The 22,789-nt window shown below is 39.7% G+C and overlaps 1 protein-coding gene across 3 annotated transcripts in view; it reads left to right on the forward strand.

Annotated features, from left to right (window-relative positions):
* The window catches only part of EPS15 (epidermal growth factor receptor pathway substrate 15), a 108,688-nt gene that overhangs the window by 50,948 nt on the left and 34,951 nt on the right, over nucleotides 1-22,789 (forward strand). For all 3 annotated transcript variants that reach the window (XM_084636329.1, XM_084636327.1, XM_084636328.1), the window contains exons 11-13: nucleotides 4,277-4,433; nucleotides 12,898-12,983; nucleotides 17,702-17,774. In XM_084636329.1, the coding sequence (XP_084492455.1) occupies nucleotides 4,277-4,433; nucleotides 12,898-12,983; nucleotides 17,702-17,774 (316 nt within the window). The remainder of the gene's footprint in view (nucleotides 1-4,276; nucleotides 4,434-12,897; nucleotides 12,984-17,701; nucleotides 17,775-22,789) is intronic.

Consider the following 22,789-nt stretch of genomic DNA (forward strand, 5'->3'; position numbering starts at 1 on the left):
TGTAATGTGAATCACTTGATTCAGTGTGAAATGGTCTTCCCTTTGTTCTCCAAAATGTATCTTTTTAAATACTACTCTCCCTTTTCTTCCTCCCACAGCTGCAAATGTTTCTATGCTCCCCCTATCATCTCCGTCCCAGAGGCTAGCGCAGATTAGAAGGCGAAAAAAACGCACTCTTGATTACATGTTCTCAGAGCTCATGCAGTCCTCCCGCACTGAAAGAACTCAGCAGAATGCGTGTAGGCAAACAATTGCAGAGTCCAGGAAAGTGTTAAATGAACGTGATGAGAGGAGGGATGAGCACGATGAGACGAGGCAGGATGGAATGCTGAGGCTAATGGGGGAGCAAACTGACATGCTAAGGCATCTGGTGGAGCTGCAAGAAAGGCAGTAGGAGCACAGACCGCCGCTGCAGCCTCTGTATTACTGCCTGCCTTCCTCCCCAAGTTCCATATCCTCCTCACCCAGACACCCAAGAACACGGGGGGAGGGGGAGGCTACGGGCACCCAGCTACTCCACCCCCAGAGGATTGCCCAAGCAACAGAAGGCTGGCATTCAATATGTTTTTTGAATTGTAGTGTGGCCTTGTCCTTCTCTCCTCCCCTCATCCACCACCCCACCTGGTGCTTCCCTCCTCACCCCCCCCCTCCTGGGCTACCTTGCAAGTTTTCACTCTATTTGTGTGATGAATTAATAAAGGATGCATGATTTTGAAACAATAATGACTTTGCCTCTGAAAGCAATGATCAAAGGGGGGAGGTCCGTTGGCTTACAGGGAAGGAGAATCAATCAAGGGGGTGAGTTTTCATCAAGGAGAAACAAACAGAACTGTCACACTGTAGCCTGGCCACGGCCAGTCAAAGCTGGTTTTCAAAGCTTCTCTGATGCGCAGGACACCCAGCTGTGCTCTTTTAATCGCCCTGGTGTCTGGCTGAGCGTAATCGGCCGCCAGGCGATTTGCCTCATCCTCCCACCCCACCATAAACGTCTTCCCCCTTACTCTCACAGATATTGTGGAGCACACAGCAAGCAGCAATAACAATGGGAATATTGGTTTTGCTGAGGTCTAACTTAGTCAGTAAACTGCCGGCGCGCCTTTAAACGTCCAAATGCACATTCTACCACCATTCTGCACTTGCTCAGCCTATAGTTGAACTGCTCCTTACTACTGTCCAGGCTGCCTGTGTATGGTTTCATGAGCCATGGCATTAAGGAGTAGGCTGGTACCCAAGGATAACTCTAGGCATTTTAATGTCCCCAACGGTAATTTTCTGGTCTGGGAAGTAAGTTCCTTCCTGCAGCTGTTCAAACAGACCAGAGTTCCTGAAGATGTGAGTGTCCTACACCTTTCCTGGCCATCCCACGTTGATGTTGGTGAAACATCTCTTGTGATCCACCAGTGCTTGCAGCACCATTGAAAAGTACCCCTTGCGGTTTATGTACTGGCTGCCAAGGTGGTTCAGTCCCAAGATAGGGACCCATGGTTTGAGAGAAGCCTATGTCCGTCTCCTCATCACTATCGTGATCGCTCTGTCATCGCCTCCTTGCCTGCTTTTTGTAGGTTCTGCACATGCTGCAGGATAATGCACGAGGTGTTTACAATGCTCATAACATCAGCGGTGAGCTGAGCGGGCTCCATGCTTGCCGTGGTATGGTGTCTGCAGGAGAGCAGAGTTGCAGCGGGAAGCGGTGGATGATGACGGATGCCACGAGAATAGATACTTATACATAACAACAAGAGGACCTGCGAGGTGGATTCATGGCACCAGGAGAGCAGAGTTGCAGCGGAAGTGGTGGATGATGACAGCGGTTAGCAGTCCTACTGCGCCATCTGCTGACAGCAGTATAGCGTCTGCATGGAAAAAAGGCACAAAACGATTGTCTGCCGTTGCTTTCACAGAGGGAGGGGCAACTGACAACATGTACCCAAAACCACCCGTGACAATGTTTTTGCCCTATCAGGCATTGGGAGCTCAACCCAGAATTCTAATGGGCAGCAGAGACTGCGGGAACTCTGGGATAGCTACCCACAGTGCAACACTCCAAAAGTCGATGCTAGCCACGGTACTGTGGATGCACTCTGCCGACTTAATGCGCTTAGTGGGGGGACACACAATCGACTGTGTAAAATCGCTTCCTAAAAATCGACTTCTAGAAATTCGACCTAATTTCGTAGTGTAGACATACCCTTAAAGACAAACATCATTCAGAATAGAGATGGAAATTGGCATCCCAGGATTTGGGTTGGTGGTTAGGTGGAATTTACTGTGCTCAGCAGTATGAGAAATTGTGGTGCTTTTTCCTCCAATTATATTTAATTTAGGAAAGTAGATTTGAATTATCCTCACTGTGGAAGTTGTCAACTGAAGGGAACTTGATGAGGCATGGCATTCCCCTGCTGCCAGTAATGGAGAAGTCCGGTTCTGTTCCCAACTTGAAAACAGGCTGAAGTACCCTTTGTAACAGATCTGTGGACCTTATAACTTGAAGAAAGGAAATTTTTCAGATAAACATGGATACATTTTCCTATTTTGAATCTTGCTAAGTTCTTGGCCTCAGTGACTTCCTATGGCAATAAGTTTCACAGTTTAATTATGAATTGTATGAAAAATTTTTTTATCAATTTTGAATTTGCCAAAACTGATCTGTATGATATGGAGATTTGTCTACTAAATGTTGGAATGAGAAATAGAATATCCTACAATATTTACTTTTGTAATGCATACATTTACATTAATTTGTTTACATTTAAACTCTTCAGACTTTCACTTCACCTAGTGCCTTTTTGTAGTACAATTTTTGTAAGTACTAGGTAAAAAGGTCCTAGGTAATGTGTTTCAGTTCATATCTGAGGCATCATCTAGTACCTTGAGGATAGGTCTAGGACTGATTTCTTAACCTGCCTGTGTCACGAGTTAGTTGTTTGGCTTTGAAAAAGTTAATTATGGCTTGGTTTTCCAGCTTTTGAGTACTGGTAAATCCTCTGAAGTGAAATGGTGCTTCAGGTGCTTAGCATCTTTGAAAGTCACTTCATTTTTCAGGGCTAAGTTCCACAAATCCATCACATTGGGGATCCAGCTGGCTTGTGTCTTGGACAGAACCAGACCAGTCATATTACTGGAATGAGTGGAATGTCCTGCCTGCTATAATTCTCCCCAGTTTTTTCTGTCTCTACAGTGACAGGCAGACTTAGCTAAACCTCACATTTGCAGAATTCTTCTGAGGAGAATTCCAAAACTTTATTTCAGATTTCTATCAACTTGGTTCAGTAACTCAACATTTCAGCTGTGTCCCAGGGCTGCATTTGTGTCTTGAGCTTTTTTCCTCTCAGCTTTTCTTCCTGAGGTGCTGCAGCTTGCTGGTGACCCTGCAACTGGTCAAGAAGAGAGCAAAACTAGAATAAAACAGGAAAAAGTCTCTCTTTTTCTCTCTCTCTCCTGCTCCACCTCCCTTATTAAGCATCTTGACAGTGATCTTAGGCCACTTGAGTGAGCACAATGCACCCCACTCCCCTTAGCAACTCAATTTTGGTAAATGTCCTCTGTTGCTCTTTCTCTGGGCAGAAAAGGGTTCTCTAGAGGCAGATAGATAGAATCAATTCTAATGGCATGTATCCTTCAGCCTTTTGTCCCTGAGGGCAGCAACATCCGAAGAGCAGTGTGCCCACTAAAAACAAAAAAACTGTCTTAGTCCATTGCAGCTGCATGAGCAGCCATCTGCTCCTAACTGATGCTCAACCATTTCCGCCACTTGGGCTATGGATGAAAGGCTTTGGACACAGTATGAACATTGCAGAATCTGGAGCATGTGGTCCTCGCTGCTGTCACCATATAGTAGACATCAGGGCTTCCTTCATGGTAGCTCACGTTTGGACCCCTAAGAGAAATGAGCATGTGTGGACCCCATGTAGTAGAGAGGTGTAGAACCATGGGACCTCCCATCCTAGATAAGCCCATTAATTTCTGGGGAATCCAGTTTGAAACCCCAGTCTGATCCTTGGGAGATCCAGAAGTTGTCCTATACATGTGTTCAAAATAAAGGGGGGTGACAGAGAGAGGGGAGAAGAGGAGCAAGAGAGGAGGATGATATGCACTTTCCTCAGTGTTGAGGATTAATTGCTGTTTGTAAGGTGATTTGAAGATATAAAACAGTATGTGACAGTTGCTGTCATAATTTTCCACTGCCTGCGCACGCACTCCTAAACCATATTGTACGTGTAGAAATGAGGTGTTGCACCTAATCAGTTATTCTGTGTCTGTGTGTTTTTGTATACAGGGGCCTCTGTGACACACAGGACTGTGGAAAGCTTTCAAAAGAACAATTTGCCTTGGCTTTCCATTTAATTAATCAGAAGTTAACAAAGGGCATTGATCCTCCTCAGATTCTGACTACAGAAATGATCCCTCCATCAGACAGAGCCAGCTTACTGAAGGTAAGGATTTTACAGAAGGCTTTTAAGTAGAAACCTCGAAAATACTAAACAAACTCTGAATTCAAGTGCTATTAAATAAAAAAAAAAAAAATTAAATCCAATTTTTAAAATCTAGACATGGTGCTATCAAGAAAAAACAAGATTAACTGCCATGAACAGATGTACTGTTTTTGTCAGTTTACATCCATAGATATAATGTCTGCATAAATGCTTTCTTAGCAGACTTATTTGCTACACCAGCCAACCAAGCAAAGACACCATGCTGTTGAGGAACCATGAAATCAGCTTGTCGAAAGAATAAATCTATTCCTGAGTATCCAAGGATGAACTTCATTGTGGACCTGAAATATTATATGCACAAATTATCCTTTTCCTTAATATTGAGACAGAGTTTTTAAAAGTGGTATTTTCACATTTCCCTCTTTCAAGAAGTCAGTCTCTACTAAAATAAATTATACCCTTTTTCAGCTCTGTGATTAATTATTTAAAAGAGCATGTTTTAAATTTTTTAGCTATCCATTTGTATTCATAATAACGTTTCAGATGTCCTCAGACCCCTTTGGCCATTAAACCATCCGCTGCTGTATTGACTCTGAGGCTTTTAATTGCTTAAAGTTTTATTTATTAGAGAAACAGTCAGATAAGATTTTGTTGTGACCTCTTATTTGTGTACGATGCATTGTAATAGCTGTGATTACTAACATTTTCTCTTGGTTGCGCTGAATATTGACGCAGCTGTGCTATCTTCATAATAAACAGAATGAGAAATTCTCACCTGAAAATTGCTAAACTTGAAATTTTGCATGCCTTTTGAGTTTTTTGCAATTGGTATCTAATTTTTTTATATTCAGTTTAAAAAAAACAAAAACAAAAAACAACGTGCTTTATTTGTGCCTTTACTAATTTTTTTGTGTGTTTGCTTTCTTTTCTGTCTTTTCCAGTTTGGACTATTTTTTCCATTCTGCACCACTCTGCTTTACATCTTTATTATTCTGTCAGTTTCTTAACTCTGCTTTCTCAAGGTTAGAGGTTCTTCGCTTTTTCTAATATATAATATCTGTTGGCTTGGTAGTGAACATTTCTAAATATTTCTTCAGTAGTCTTTGAAATAGCATAGCATTTAGGTAGATATTGAGTTATGCTGAAATCTGAAATTATTGCTGTTTTAACTAGCCTTGCATCTGTAAGGCTCCCATGTTGCTTTGCAAACTTAAAACATTAAAAACTATTAGTTTACTCTATTTATCAATAAAGATTGTTCCAGGTATCAGAGAAATTCAGCCATCTTTGGGGCGGGGGCAAATGTTGGTAGCTGCTGTTGTTTTTGTGTGCTGCTGAAGTTCAGAATAGGAAGTGACATGTTTTATCCCATTGAAACTGCAGAGAAAACGCTAAGACAGAGTGTAAACACCCTGAATCTGATAACTGGCACTATCACTGGAGCGAATATCCATGCTGTTACAGAAGGAGTTGTGAAACATGTAATGTCCAGACTTTGATTTGTACAGTAGCGGAGATCAGTATTGCTTGCTACTTTTTTTTAGTGCATCACGTGGTATCTTCTTAGCATTCCTAAAATACTGAGATCAACTGAGATTTGCAATGAGTTTTAACTTCAGTATACAAAATGACTAAGAAATTATTTAAAAGAAGGAAGGAAATGGGTTTCAGCTGGTTCTGTAAATCCCTCCCATACTTTTGAACATTACTAGGGAATTTATGAACACTTATTAATCTGTTCAGCTGACTGAACATGCAGCTCTTTGCAAAAGAGGTGCTCTTTTATGCAATAAAATATCCAGTATAGACAACTACATGCCCCTACTTGGGATTTATACGGGACGGCTAAAAATCAAGGTTGGCGGTGGGGGGGAACAAGTGCTGCTGACAGCCACTGAAGTGGTATCACATACTGTGGCTTGTACAGAGTGAGAACTGTTGAGCTGCACCATTATTCTTTTGATTCCCTCTGCCAGTGTGACGACATTTTTTGCTACGAGTATGTCAACAGGCATAATCATAAAGCACGACTCACTGTTGGGGTAGAAGAAAGGAATGGGTTGACAAGTAATCATTTTCCTGGGAGAGTTCTACCTTTACTAACGTCGCTGTCATTAAGAATTAATAGAATTGGTTTCTTGGGGGAAGAGAGTAGGTGATGTAATAGGTTAATTTTCTGCGATCTCTCCAATTTTTCAACTTCCTTTTTGAGATGTGGGCACCAGAACTAGATGAAGTATTCTGGTATTTGTCTCACCAATGCTGTATGCAGAAGTAAAATCACTCGCTACCCCACTGTTTATATATCCAAAAACCTCATTAGCTATTTTTGCCACAGTATCTCATTGAGAGCTCCTGTTGAATTGCTTGTCCACAATACCCCCAAATCCTTTTCCATGATACAGTCCCCCGTTGTGTAGGTATGGCCTGAATTCCTTGTTCCGAGAGGTATAACTTTGCATTTGGCTGCATTAAAATGAATTTTGAATGTGTCCAATTTACCATGTGATCCAGATTGCTGTATTCGCAAAAAGAAAAGGAGTACTTGTGGCACCTTAGAGACTAACCAATTTATTTGAACATAAGCTTTCGTGAGCTACAGTTCACTTCATCGGATGCATAAAGTGGAAAATACAGTCAGGAGATTTATACACACACAGACCATGAAAAAATGGGTGTTTATCATACACATTGTAAGGAGAGTGATCACTTTAGATAAGCTATTACCAGCAGGAGAGTGGGGTGGGAGGAGGTATTGTTTCATGGTCTCTGTGTATATAATGTCTTCTGCAGTTTCCACAGTATGCATCCGATGAAGTGAGCTGTAGCTCACGAAAACTTATGCTCAAATAAATTGGTTAGTCTCTAAGGTGCCACAAGTACTCCTTTTCTTTTTGCGAATACAGACTAACACGGCTGTTACTCTGAAATCTGTCAGATTGCTGTATGTGACTGCCCTGTCCTTCTCAGTATATATCTCTCCACCACTCTGTCTCATCCTTAAATTTAATCAGCAGTGATTTTATATTTACTTCTAGATCACTGATGAAAATATTGAACAGTATTGGGCATAGTACTGATCCCTGCAGAACCCCACTAGAGTCACCCCTACTTTGTGACAGTTCCCCACTGAAAACAGCTTTTTGAGATCTGTCAATTAGTCAACTCTTAATATTAGAGGAGGATTTTGTTCTTAGAGGGGATCTCAAGAAGAGACTCGATGGAATACTGTGTCTTGGAGAGAGGCGAGTGCCTTTCAGGATCCATCATCTCCTCAGCCATTTCTAGAAAAGCCTTAAAGGTCTTTTAGCAGGGTGGATCCAGGCCTTTAAACATCTTCAAACCTCTAAAGAGGTCAGAGATAATGGAAGGGCTTTTGAATTGATTGCCCCCGTGGAGAAAAGGCAAGTAAAGCTCTGATCCTGCCATGAGTTCTGTGTGGGTAGATCCCTGGGGCTGATCTAATTTACAGCAGACTTACATGGCTACCAGTGCGCTGCTCTGCAGCCTAAAAGAACTGTTTAAAAAGTATTCATTTCAGTTTTTGAATGAGTTCAAATGCCATCAGAAATCCTAGTTCACTGGGAATCCTGATCTGTGAAAAACAATTGTGCATTTTGATTATGACCAAAAGTCTGGATTTGAGAGGCAGTAGTCTTAGAGCTGCAGGGGCCTTGCATGTCCTTGGCTAATGTGACGCCAATTTTTAAAAAGGGCTCCAGAGGTGATTCTGGCAATGACAGGCCAGTTAGCCTGACTTCAGTACCGGGCAAACTGGTTGAAACTATAGTAAAGAACAAAATTGTCAGACACGTAGATGAACATAATTTGTTGGGGAAGAGGCAACATGGTTTTTGTCAAGGGAAATCATGCCTCATCAATCTGCTAGAATTCTTTGAGGGGGTCAACAAGAATGTGGACAAGGGGGATCCTGTGGATATAATGTACTTAGATTTTCAGAAAGCCTTTGATAAGTTTCCTCACCAAAGGCTCTTAAACAAGTAAGGTGTCATGGGATAAGAGGGAAGGTCCTCTCATGGAGTGGTAACTGGTTAAGAGATAGGAAACAAAGGGTGAGAATAAATGGTCAGTTTTCAGAATGGAGAGAGGTAAATAGTGGTGGCCCCCAGGGGTCAGTACTGGATCCAGTCCTATTCAACATATTCATAAATGTTCTGGAAAAGTGGGTAAACAGTGAGGTGGCAACATTTGCAGATGATACAAAACTACTCAAGATAGTTAAGTCCCAGGCAGACTGCAAAGAGCTATAAAGGGATCTCTCAAAATGGGGTGACAGGGCAACAAAATGGCAGATGAAATTCAATGTGGATAAATGCAAAGTAATGCACACTGGAAAACATAATCCCAACTATACCTATAAAATGATGGGGTCTAAATTTGCTGTTACTACTCAAGAGAGATCTTGAAGTCATTGTGGATAGTTCTGTGAAAACATCCACTCAATGTGGGGCAGCAGTCAAAAAAGCTAACAATGTTGGGAATCATTAAGAAAGGGTTAGATAATAAGATAGAAAATATCATTTTGCCTCTACATAAATCCATAGTACGTCCACATCTTGAATACTGTGTGCAGAGGTGGTCGCCCTATCTCAAAAAAAGAAATATTGGAATTGGAAAAGGTTCAGAAAAGGGCAGCAAAAACGATGAGGGGTATGGAACAGCTTATGTATGAGGAGAGATTAATAACATTGGGACTTTTCAGCTTGGAGAAGAGACGACTAACGGGTGATATGATTGAGCTCTATAAAATCATGACTCGTGTGGAGAAAGTAAATAAGGAAGTTTTATTTACTACTTCTCATAATGCAAGAACGAGGGGGTCACTATTAATTTCATTTAGCCATCAGGTTCAAAACAAACAAAAGCAAGTATTTCTTCACATGATGCAGTCAATCTGTGGATAGGTCCATTAATGGCTATTAGCCAGGATTAGCAGGGATGGTGTCCCTAGCCTCTGCTTGCCAGAATCTGGGTATGGGAGACAGGGGATGGATCACTTGATGATTATCTGTTCTGTTCACTCCCTCTGGGGCATCTGGCATTGGCCACTCTTGGAAGACAGGATACTGGGCTAGCTGGACCTTTGGTCTGACCCAGTATGGCCGCTCTTATGTTCATGTCCTGTTTGAAGTGAATTGCCACGTTTGTGTGGCCAAACCTGGACAACACCACCATTGTACCCTGCCTGACTCTACCTAATACTGACTCTACCTGACTCTATTCTGTAATCTCCAAATTTATAAGCATTACAAAAAGTGTGTGCAGTTAGAGTGTAACAACAGCACTGAAGGGTTCTGAATTTCTTTCACTCGCTCTCATACCAAATATGTGCAATTTAGAAGAAAAAAAGAGGTTTGCTTTTCGAGCTGCCAGGCCAAACAGCTCCACTTGGGAATTTGAAAGTCAAGCTGGATTACACTTCAGTTCAGTTACTGGTATAAACCAGGTTTCAGAGTAACAGCCATGTTAGTCTGTATTTGCAAAAAGAAAAGGAGCACTTGTGGCACCTTAGAGACTAACCAATTTATTTGAGCATAAGCTTTCGCGAGCTACAGCTCACTTCATCGGATGCGTACTGTGGAAAGTACAGAAGATGTTTTTATACACACAAACCATGAAAAAATGGGTGGATTATCACTACAAAAGGTTTTCTCTCCCCCACCCCACTCTCCTGCTGGTATCTCTCCCCCCACCCCACTCTCCTGCTGGTAATAGCTTATTACCAGCAAGAGAGTGGGGTGGGGGGAGAGAAAACCTTTTGTAGTGATGATCACCCATTTTTTCATGGTTTGTGTGTATAAAACATCTTCTGTACTTTCCACAGTATGCATCCGATGAAGTGAGCTGTAGCTCACGAAAGCTTAGCTCAAATAAATTGGTTAGTCTCTTAGGTGCCACAAGTGCTCCTTTTCTTTTTGGCATAAACCAGGTATAATTTAGCCTGCAGAATCTGTGTAACGGCCCTGCATGTCCCCTACAGGTTTAGGTTTTCTTGGTTGGTTGGTTTGTTGCAGTTTTCCCAGGCTTTACAAATAATGTACATTGAATTTTGTTATTTATATGGTATTTTCAACTTGTGCATGTATTTATGTATGTTTTGTTTCGTTACGTTACGTTAATATTTTATATGCAAAACAATAAAAATAAACTTTAAAAAAGGAATCTCTATAACTGGTGATGCATGAGAAGGTGGGGGTAGGGAGGGGGGCACTACCAGACCAGAGTTTGTGAATTTAGAAAAAAACACTTTTCTTGTAAGTTTAGCATGTTTGATCTGGAGTCACTGGAACACAATGAACAAGGAACTACACAATGCTGTGTTAAGTCCCTTTTCAGAATAGAACTGAAATTAAACGCAAGCTCTTATTTTCTCAATTTAAAAAAAAAAAATCATACACGCAAGAGAATGCATTCTAATTGCCATAATTACAATTCAAAATTTCATGCAGTTTTCATTTCTTTATAGAAAATATATTTAGCTAATGCATGGTTCCAATTTTACGCCAGGGGCTATTTAGATTTATGTACACACTTTTTTCCCCTGCATATATGATTGCTCTTGCAAGTTACTGTTGTTCAGGACTTTATGTAATGTTAACAAAGTGAACATCATTTTATTCTTTCTGGCTCTAAAATATTGAGAGTCCTAAAACTTCAAAGCTAAAAGTTGCCCTATTACTTGTGTTAGGTGAGACTGCACTTAAAAATGACTCTTACGAAGTTACACTTCACAGCTTTGTATTTGTTCTTGGGCAGAAAATTTTATCCTTTGGATGAATAAGGAGATAATCCAAGCCCTGTTTAAGGAAACCAGTGGGATATGTAGGAAACCTCCATATGCAAATAGGGTACCCTAGAATTAATACAATGTTTGCTAAAGCATGGCTGCAGTCTTTGGTCTCTCTAGTCCAGCGTTTTCCAGATGGTGGGTTACAGGGAGGTTCTACAGGGATTAACCTATCACTGGGTCCTGGCCTAAGCAAACATCCTCTTCTCCTGGCCTGGTGCAGAGAAGGCCCTGGGGGCAACAGAACTCACTCAGATTTGGTTCAGCAGCTCATCCATGATGACAGAGATTGGCAGGGCAAAGCTGAGTGACACTGAGATCACATGTGCCGGGTCACAATTATCAAAGTGGGGAGCCAGCCCCAGCTCCTCAGGACAGGAGCCACCACTTCAGGGTGTGTGTGTGGGGTGGCCTTGCTGTCCAGCTCAAAGCATCATGCTTTGGGGTTTGTCTGTATCGAGACCCTCAGAAAAATCTGAATTAACTGAAAGTGTGAATTTAAAATGGATTTGTTAAACTGCATTAAGCCAATGTGTGGCGATACTTATTCAGAATTAAAGGGGCCTTAATCCACTTCATTTTAATTTACTTTCAAAGTGAGTTAAGATTAATCTAATTCAAAATACTGTAATTCTGAATAAGTATGTTCACACAAGGGCTTAATGCAGTTTAACCAATTCACTTTAAATTAATACCTTTAGTTAGTTCAGATAAATTTTTCTGAGTGTCCCTGTATGTATAAGCTATTATACAAATTTCAATTATCCTCCAAGCAATAGTCTTCTGTAAACCTTAAAAGGTGAGCCGGAAATATCGTTTTAAATTAATAGCAAAACTAAAATCATTAATAGAAAACTAGCTCAGCATTAATTATCAAATAGCTTTTTAAAAGTAAAGTATATGTGAAGGTTTTTGCATGTCAAGGCTTAAAATAAGGGTTCTGAGCTTCTCTGGAAGAGTTCATGCAATAACACACTTTTGCAGGAGAAACAAAAGTGTTTGAATTATGGCAGATAATATAGTTTGACAGTAGTCGTATTTTGTGAATAATGTAGTGTTTTATATTTTTTTTATTTAAAGCCTTTGATCTTTAATCCTTTATATATTAGAAACAGTTGCTAATTTTTGTATTGGCTTGGGTTGTGTTAATTTGTAATTCGGAGACATCAATCAGAACTTTGACTTAATTATCATGATAGTGCCTTTGGTTAGACTGATAGGTCCCCTTGACATCACCACCATCTCCTCCTCCTTGCCCAAACAGGAGTGGACACCACTTTTTCCTGAGCCTGTCATTGTTGCTCCAAAATTTACTGGTAGTTACTTAAGACTGAGAAGCATTTTCTCTAGGTCTGTTCCATTGCCAGTACAGTGGTAGTATTAAGCATCTTGGTCATGGAATAAAATAGGTCTGCAAAATGCAGTACCATTAGTACAACCACTAAATTTTTATTTCAGCCAAACTTTGTAATAGCAAGTTGAAAGTTCTGGTGGTTTTCATAAGAGTTTCACTGTAGTGGTGGTGGAGAGGGGCTGTTCTATAAGAATAGGCTTAGAATTAAGTGTACGTTTTATTTGTTAGCTAGAGCTCAATACTAAGTCAGTCTAGTTTATATTCTATAAATTAAATTAAGGTATTTATTTTCTATTTTACAGAGCTCTCTAGGACTGACTCCGGTGGCAGATTTTTCTGCAATTAAAGAGCTTGATACTTTAAACAATGAGATAGTTGATCTGCAGAGGTAGGTAAAGGAGAACTACATCAATCTTATATCTTAGTTACTCACAAATGGTTTCTTTAGAATTTTTTAACAGAATTTAATATTTTTAAAGCCTAATTGTAATTGAGTAAACTATTAGCATATGCTGTTTTGTCTGTTAGATTCACTATGGTCGCTCTTTGTTGAAGTGCTGGCATCATATTGCCATGGTTTTCTGTTGGGTCTAAAAGGTGTTAGATTCATTTGTGCAACATAAGATTTTAACTATTACTGGTGTGTGGAAAGGGGAATTATAATCTTCCTTTTTCTTTCTGTTGGCTAGTAGAGGCTTGAGCATAGGCATATTGTCTTGTGCTGCTTGATACTTGTCCTTTCAGTAGAAAGTAGGATACATATGCACCTTTATTAAGATGATCGCCTGGAATTTGTACACTTAATCTGTAGACAAGCTCTGAATTTGTGTGAACTTCTAAGCTGACAAGTTTTATTATAAATACCACAGAAGAAAAGCAGATGGAATTCTTTGGAGAGGTGTGTGTGTGTGTGTGTGTGTGTGGAACAGTTGTTGTAATGATAAAGGGTTTCTATCAAGATTTTAAGAAAAGATTGTAGAAGTAAAGAGGGTGGGCAGAATTACCAGGCAGTCTTTGTACATAACCCCAAGATTGGAGAACTTGTGTAATAGACCGTAAGTGCTTATTTTGTTGGTAGTATCCAGACTAAGTTAGTGGAGAGGGGAGGATTCAGGAAAGGGAGTGTAGTTGTGGAATTAAAAAAGTGTGTGTGTGGGGGGGGGGTAATGGGACCACCACCAGTGAGGGATTGGAAACAACCTGTTGCTGTTAATTAAGGCATTCCTTTACCTCGTGGGTAGATGAGTTTATCTAAAATATCTGGAAGGAGCACTGGGGTAGTGACAGACCCAGCCATCACCGCTTCTTAACATGGGCAGGGGGAGCTGCCTGAGAAGCCTCCCCTTTTCTCCCCATCCACATGTGTGGGAGAAGCAGAGCAGGGCCTCCAGGGGGTGGAGCCATTCTCCAGGTGTAACAGAGACTTTCCCCACTAGCCATCAGGAGTATAGTCATGCCCTGTTTTGGCTCCTGTTTTTTGACTACTTTCTCCAGTCTCTGGCAGAGTTGCACAAACAGACCACATATACTCTCTCTCAGCCTCTGGAAGCCACAAGATGAGATGTCTGGATATTATTTTCTATAGTCTGACCTAATGGTTTGCCCCAACTTCTTCCTGCCCCTCTTCCTGGCTCTCTTTCTCACTGCCATCCTTACTCTTTCTGTCATACATGATCCTCACAATCCTTCTCTCCTTTCCTGCTGTTTTCCTCTCTCCACCTTCACCTCATACTTACTCACCATCTCGTCCTTGCCTGTTTACTAAAATTAATTTTTAAACACATTAGTAAAAAAATAAAATAATAAAATGCATGCCAGATCATCCTGGACACTTCACTCGTATTTTGTAGTCCTTTCCCACATGCTGTTCTTTGACTGTTCAGAATGTTAGCTCCTCTGGGGCAGGGACTGTCTTATGTGTGTTGTGCTTCAGCTGGTAGAATCAGGTCCTGATCCTGAGTGAAGTCTCTAGATCAGTGATACTGAGACCTTGGTGGTTCAGGGGTCAAATTAGCCATCAGCATTACCCCAGAGAGCCACAGTAGTGTGAATTCATTGTTTGATTTACTGTAATACTATATATTCATATTTAAACAGTTGATGGGGAAATATACAAATTCTCTCAGCAAAATGACTGACCAAGTATTATTATTTTATCAACTACAATTGGTTAATAACATAGTAAAAACATCCTGATTGTCTAATAATTTAGACTGGTTAATAATTAAATCAGTGTTTTCATATCATGTGCTGCAAAGAGCTGCAGGCGCCACTTTCAGCTTGAGAGCCACAGTCTTTGTATCACTGCTCTAGATGCTGCCACAATATAAGTAATCACAATTTAAAAAATGAATCACAATTAATTGCAGTTTTAATTGCACTATTAAACAATAGAATACCAATTGAAATTTGTTAAATATTTTTGGATGTTTTTCTAAGTTTTCAGATATATCTATTTCAATTTCAACACAGAATCCGAAGTATAAAGTGAACACTGTACATTTAGTTTTACAAATATTGCACTGTAAAAATGATAAAATAAATAGTATTTTTCAATTCACCTCATACAAGTATTGTAGTGTGATCTCTTCATCATGAAAGTGCAACTTACAAATGTAGATTTTTTTTTACATAACTGCACTCAGAAACAAAATGTAAAACTTTCGCGCCTACAAGTCCACTCAGTCCTACTTCTTGTTCAGCCAATTGCTAAGAAAAACAAGTTTGTTTACATTTAGGGGAGATAATGCTGCCCTCTTCTTGTTTACAATGTCACCAGAAAGTGAAAAGAAAAGGAGTACTCACGAAAGCTCATGCTCAAATAAATTGGTTAGTCTCTAAGGTGCCACAAGTACTCCTTTTCTTTTTGCGAATACAGACTAACATGGCTGTTACTCTGAAACCAGAAAGTGAGAGCAGGTGTTCACATGGCACTACTGTAGTCAGCGTTGCAAGATATTTACATGCCAGATGCACTAAAGATTCATGTGTCTCTTCATGCTTCAGCCAGTGTTCCAGATGACGTGCTTCCATGCTGATGATGCTCATTAAAAAAAAGAGTCCGTTAATTAAATTTGTGACTGAACTCCTTAGGGGAGAATTGTATGTCTCCTGCTCTGTGTTTTACCCGCATTCTGCCATTTATTTCATTTTATAGCAGTCTCAGATTGAACACCGAGCACTTGTTTGTTTTAAGAAAACTTTCACTGCTAATTTGACAAAATGCAAAGAAGGTACCAATGTGAAATTTCTAAAGATAACTACAGCACTCGACCCAAGGTATAAGAATCTGAAGTGCCTTCCAAAATCTGAGAGGGAGAGGGTGTGGAGCATGCTTTCAGAAGTCTTAGAAGAGCAACACTCTAATGTGAAAACTACAGAACCCAAACCACCAAAAAAGAAAATCAACTTTCTGCTGATTGCATCTGACTCAGATGATGAGATTGAGCATGCATAGTTCTGCACTGCTTTGGATCGTTATCGCACAGAACCCATCATCAGCATGGATGCATGTCCTCTGGAATGGTGGTTGAAGCATGAAGGAGCATATAAATCTTTTGTGAATGTGGCACGTAAATATCTTGCAATGCCGGCCACAACAGTGCCATGCAAATGCCTGTTCTCACTTCCAGGTGACATTGTAAACAGGAAGGGAGCAGCATTATTTTCTGCAAATGTAAACAGACTTTTTTTGTCTGCATGATCAACTGAACAAGGAGGAGGACTGAGTGGAGTTGTAGACTCTAAAGTTTTACATTCTTTTTTATTTTTGAATGCAGGTGTTTTTTATACATTCTACATTTGTAAGTTCCACTTTCATGGTAAAGAGATTGCACTGCAGGACCTGCAATGGGGGAATTGAAAAATATTATTTCTTTTGTTTTTTACAGTGCAAATATTTGTAATAAAATATAAATATTAAGTGAGCTGTGTACACTTTGTGTTCTGTGTTGTAATTGAAATCAATATATTTGAAAATGTAGGAAACATCCAAAAATATTTAAATAAAAAGCATTCTATTATTGTTTAACAGCGTGATTATTTGCGCTTAATTTTTTAATCATGCGATTTAATTGTGCTTAATTTTTTTATCGCTTGACAGCCCCAATAAATAATTGCTCAAGCCTACTCCAGTGTTCTCTGTGATTAAAAAAATAAGTGTAGGGAGGTGGAGTGAAAGGTAAGCTTCTGTTTTTCTTCTGTTTGTATATGTGTTCTAGAATTAACAAATGTAAAAAGAAAAAATCCATAGAGTAAAAATAAATTGATCTATTGAGGAAATAACTTAATTTGTACACAACTTTAACAAAAACTGCTTTGTTAAGCCTGGGATGTCACTGTACAGCCACAAACAAAAGGAGAGTTGCATTTCTCGCTCAGAAATAAACACTTGCTTATATGTTTAAAAAGGAAATATTTTGTCTGACTTGGGTTTTTTCTATTACTGTTGTTATCAATGATAGCTATGAATTTATCAGTGATCATTGTCCAGCTATCAGTAATCACTGTTACTCAATCTTGAATATATTTCTATAGAAGCAGATTTGATGTGACACAGCACATATCTGTATGGGGTCTCTGGGTTCATCTGGTTAAAGTCAAACTAGCATTTTTGCTTTGTCTCTAAACTTCTCAGTAAATGGTACCAAAAACTATTTGAGTACAGCTAAACTTACTAGCTGATGACTTGGTTCCCTGGTGCTGTGAATTGTTTCCTAGTTGTTTTACCTGTGTTTCCAAGGGTTAAATGTATGGAAGCTGATGCAATCCCTCCCACTTTTCCCAGCAGTCTTCATTAGACAATTGCTCCATGGCAACAGTGAGATCACTGAAGACAGTATTTCATTGATTCCCCCCCACCCTTCCTTTTTTGAGCTATTCTTTTCACCTAACCATTTTTCAATGAGAAGGCTTTTTTATGCTGGGCAGATATATATAATCATCTGCTTTGTAAATAATTTAAGGAACAGAGACACCCTAAATTTTTTTCTTTATTTAATGTTTCACTATGTATTTAAAAAGAGAGACAGGATTAGGGGGCTGGATAAGTGTACCTGCTGTAACTGATGTTCTTAAGTATTCTTGCATATTTTGTTGGTCTTCTAGGGAAAAGAATAATGTGGAACAGGAACTGAAGGAGAAAGAGGATACTATCAAACGGAGGACAAATGAGGTCCAGGTAAATGAGCTGTAGAATTTCTCATATTTCACTTCTGTTTTTTGGTGCATGTGTTCATTCATTCTTACAGAAATATAATAATTGAGTCTTTAAGCCAAATCATGTACCGTTTACTTGGTGTTGGCTAAAAAATAATTACCTTTAAAAAAAAAAAAGTGAGAGCGTGAGAATATATGCATTTCACAAACCAGTGAAGATATTTCAATGCCATGCAAATTAAGACTAATAAACTGGTCAAATTAAATGGATTTGTACCATATAGTACCACTTCATGACAGTTACAGTAAATCCCTAGTTGGGGAGATTTTGTTGCTCCATGGTGAATTTTTTAAAGTCTAAATATCCTTTTAAATAGTTTTACTTTAAAGGGACTATGACAATCTTTCCATAGGATCAGCAAATTCAAATGTTGTTGCTGTTTCCTATGAATAAAGACCTAATCTAGGCAGTTTAAATGCCAGGATTTAAGGTGCTTATAGTCAGCCAAGACCTGTATTAAATACTGCAAAGCTATTTTTCAATTAAGTGATAAGTTAAGTGAAAAGCAGCTTCAGTTGCTGCATTTAAAAATCTGCAGCATGACTCCTGATAATCTAAATACTTTTTGGATTACCAATGGACAGTAAAAGCTTAGTTGACATTTGATAGAGAATAAATAGTGGAAATTTTTCTTACGTTTTCTGAACTGAAGTAAAATGTGGCGTGTCTTCCTAACAACTGTCTTATGAATTTTTGCTTACCTATTTTATGTTATACTCCTTGTGACTGGGTGGTAATTAATTGCATGACCTTTCAGGAGATAATTCATATCCTGTCTCTTCAGTAACACTGACAGCCAAATGAATATGCAACAAGATGTCAAATAGAAGTTTGCTATACCAAATACGTTAATTAAATCTGCCTACTCACGTGAATGGAATCAAATTTTAATAATCTAGTAAAACTCTCATGAATATTCATGTCTGACACACATCAGGAATAATTTTGTATGGTGTGTGTTGGAATCTCATGGTTTATTTGTGTGTGTGTTTGCTCAAGATTGAATTCCTGGCGTTGTTTGAAAAGGAGGCAAATAGTGCTAAATAAAACTGTTTGATCTCTTAATTCCAGTTAAGAAAACAGAATATCACACTACTTAAGTGTATTATGTGCATCTAGTATTTGAGGTCAAGAGGTAATGCAAGACAAATGTAATAACTGACATTGTCTAAAGCAGTCGTACGCAAGCAACTGCTTTGAGATTCTGTCAATGTAAAGATCAAGTGGGCCTGCATGGTGGCTTATTCGTTGTTCCTCCTCTGATCAGAGGCAGCCGTTGTGATTGTGATATGAATTTTAGTGCTGTTGAGCTGGTGTTTGGGTTTTGATAAAGTTTGTGTGCCAGTGTTTCTAGAGCTCCATACAACAAAGGTAACAAATTCAGATTGTCACTAAATTGTCATGCCTGTTTTGTGTTTTGGCTCCTGTATTGCTGTTTACCAAGATATTTGACTGTGTACCAGAGCTTTTTTACTTTCTAATCTGTCTTCTCTCTGACTCATTTCATAATATCACTCTCCAGTATTTGTGCCACCAAAATTGTTTCTGTGGTGACAAATTATCTCACAAACATCCCCAATTTCTGCTTTGGCTGAATGAGGTGTGGAGAAGTCTTGGGAAATATTGTTCTGCAGTAAGAATCCATTTTTTATATAAAAAGATGCTAAACAACAATAATGGGAATGAATTTTAGATCAAGTATCAATAAAAACACTGTTTTGCTGAAGTGCAGCAATTTAAAAATATGAAGAACTAGACTGAAAGGCCAGAAGGGTCCATTAGATCATCTAGTCTGACCGCTTGTATAATACAGGCCATAGAATTTTTAATCCAGTTACTCCTGCATTGAGCCTAGAAACATGTTTGATTTAAAGCATGTTTTCCAGAAAGGATTGCAGTCTTTATTTGAAGAGCTCAAGGGATGCCACTGCTTCTCTTGGTAGTTTGTTCCAGTGGTTAATTATCCTCATTGTTTAAATAAAATAAATAAATGTGCCATATTTCTAATTTGAATTTGTATCTCTTTAACTTCCAGCCATTGTTTCTTGTTATGCCTTTCTTTTTCTGATTTGCACTGAATTTGACAGATTAATTATCCGTAGAATCCAGCATAGTCAGAAGTATTAATATATATGGGCAGAATAACTGTCCACTTCTCCCAAACAAACAAATATGGGATGTTTGTCAGGATAGTTCAAGGGAAACATTTGCAGTGCTAAAAGGCTATATGATTTGTCAGACCAAAGAGTCTGTGTCAGAGATGGGAGTAGAACAAGTTTCAAATTTAGTCTGCTAGACCAGTGGTTCTCAAACTGTGGGTCGGGATCCCAAAGTGGGTTGCGACCCTATTTTAATGGGATGGCCAGGGCCAGGTTAGACTCACTGGGGCTGAAGCCGAAGCCTGAGCTCTGCTGTCTGGGGCTGAAGCCGAAGCCTGAGCACTTGAATCTGGGATGGCCCAAGCCCCACCACCCCATCCCACACATGATGACGGGGCTTAGGCCCTCTCCCGCCTAGAGTAGTGTAGTAATTTTTGATGTCAGAAGGAGGTCGTGGTGCAGTCAAGTTTGAGAACCGCTGTGCTAGACTACACTTCTCTTCACCACACTGACCACCTTTTCCATGGCCAGATTCCACATTGGCTTCTCAACAGAGGAGCCAGTTTAGCTGGCTGAGAAGCAACTTACGTTTTGGCCCTAATACTATCACCAACATTCTGGGCAGCTACCCAGCCTCCAGGGTTTCCTTTCAAAATGGAGAGATCCCTGACTTGTGGTCTTCACACACCCCTTAGTGCCAGCCCTGGGTTGTTGTGATGGAAGACTGACTGTTAGGAAAAAAAACTGAGTCAGGCTTCCAGATGGAGCAATCAGTTTGTTTTTAAGGTTTTCAGCAACAAAAATGGCTAGTCTTATATATTTAAGGAAAAAGAGGCCCATGACAATGAGCTTCCAAAATGGGTATATCCTTCCTGTGTATCCCAAAGGCCAGTCCTGAGTGTACCATGCCTTTTATCATTCAAAGAAAGGCCATTTCCTGTAGAATAATGCAGTGAAATCTATAGAATGTTTGTACAAGATTTCATTTCATTGCCCATGCCTTGAATAGTTCTCTGGATTTCAATTTCCAGAACTCTGAAACATTGCTTTTTTAGTACTGCCTTAGTTTTTTAAATGTAAGGAAAGGTGTAACTTCTGATGACCTTCTGTCTTGGCTTCCCCTTTTAACACTAGAGGAGAAGTATATGGTGGTAATTCTGTTTTTTTAATCACCTGTATTAGAAGTGTACATAGTGCTATAAATCTACATGGCTCTTTACAAAGAGTTAAGACAAATGCCCCGTCCTGAAGCTGTTACGGTTTAAATACGATCACAGTTCAGGACAGGGAGCCTGTGGGAATTACTGATGAGAAAGGGAAGTGATGGATTGTTAAGAGAGGAAGTTCTGTGGATGAGGGTAGGAAAGTGTGTTCCTAGCATGGGGGCAACATGATTGAAGGCATAAAGCCTATCACAGGAGAAGACATGAGGAGAGAAGATTGGAATCAGCAGAAGGAGTGATAGGCATTAGTGAGTAAATGAGTCTGGTGTTGTAGGAGAGGATAAGGAGTTTGAATTTGAAGTAGACAGGAAGCCAGTGCAGAAATTTGGGGCAGAGGAGGATGTTAAGTAGGGAGGAAACAAACAACAATGGAAAGCTCCAGTAATCAGTGTGAGACTGAACCACACTTCAAATGGAATTTGAAGAAATCAAAAAGAATCCTTATCTATTACTGAAATGGTACTGCTGAACTCTATTCATTTGTGTACGTCTCATCTCCCTTCGTTTGTTCTTTCCCCTCTTTTATGGCTTCTCTGTCTGGCTGCTCTACTTTTCTGTTTCCTCCTTAGGCCCTTAATGCATTCCAGCACATGAAGACTGGTACTGTGCTGATTCACTTTCTGGAGCTAATAGATCACTCAGTAAAGACATGTGTCTTGTTGGTTTGGGAGGTTTTGAAAGTGCTGATTTTTGCACTGAGGAGACAAGTTCCTGATGCTAGGGTTCATGCACGCTTGAGGGACAGGCTCCACAGAGCATGTCTAGTGTTTCTGATAAATAATGTCCAAGAGATTTTCCATCTTGATTCTGAGATCACAAGACAATAGGTATCAATTGCTAGGAGAACTTGTCACTGAACCATCTGATGTAACAAACTAGCTCAGTCTCTGAGCTAAGAGTTACAAAAATAAAAGTTATTTCAAATATTGTCAAAATGCACAATTACATCTTTGTATGAAAATTGCATTGCTTTGACTATGCATCATACATGTGTGACTTTGAACTCTCTACATGTAAGTCAGACTGTTTGTTCCTGCAAAATAGATGGAGATACGGAAAAGTTAATTTTTAAGTATATTTGTAGCTGATGTGTAAGTGATTACATAGAACTGTCGCTATTAAAATTATTAAAGCATGTAGTAATATGTGAATTGGTGGTGTCCCTTTTTGAAAGGACTGGGATGGGAATTCTGCTCTAGTTTTAAATAAACATTTTTCTTTGTCACATTAGAAACGTTAATGCTTACATTTCATTTATTTAGAGCCATACATATTTTTGAGCCATACATATTTTTAGTTCTTGATCAGTAACTGTTCAGAGCAAGCACTGTGAGTTTACATTCTGTGCAGCTATGTGCTAATTTTTGTTGCATCTAAGTAAAGGCATTGTTTCAGAGGTTACTCTTGGGGGAATTCTGCACCACATGTGCAGAATTCATATCCTCTGCAGATTTCTTTGCTTCCCTGCAGAAAAATGACTTTGACAGGGAAGCAAAGGAAAGCTGCGAGAGCAGTCCTGCACCACTCCCTAGCTGCGCGGGTACACTGTTTCAGGCACCCAGAGCAGCTGGCGGAGAGGTAAATCACCGCAGGGCTGGGGACACCTCAGCCAGTGGCTCCTCCCCTGAGCTGGGATCAGCTGCTAGTCCCAGCT

This window comes from Lepidochelys olivacea (assembly GCF_965140295.1).
Source record: "Lepidochelys olivacea isolate rLepOli2 genome assembly, chromosome: 8".
Taxonomy (NCBI): domain Eukaryota; kingdom Metazoa; phylum Chordata; order Testudines; family Cheloniidae; genus Lepidochelys; species Lepidochelys olivacea.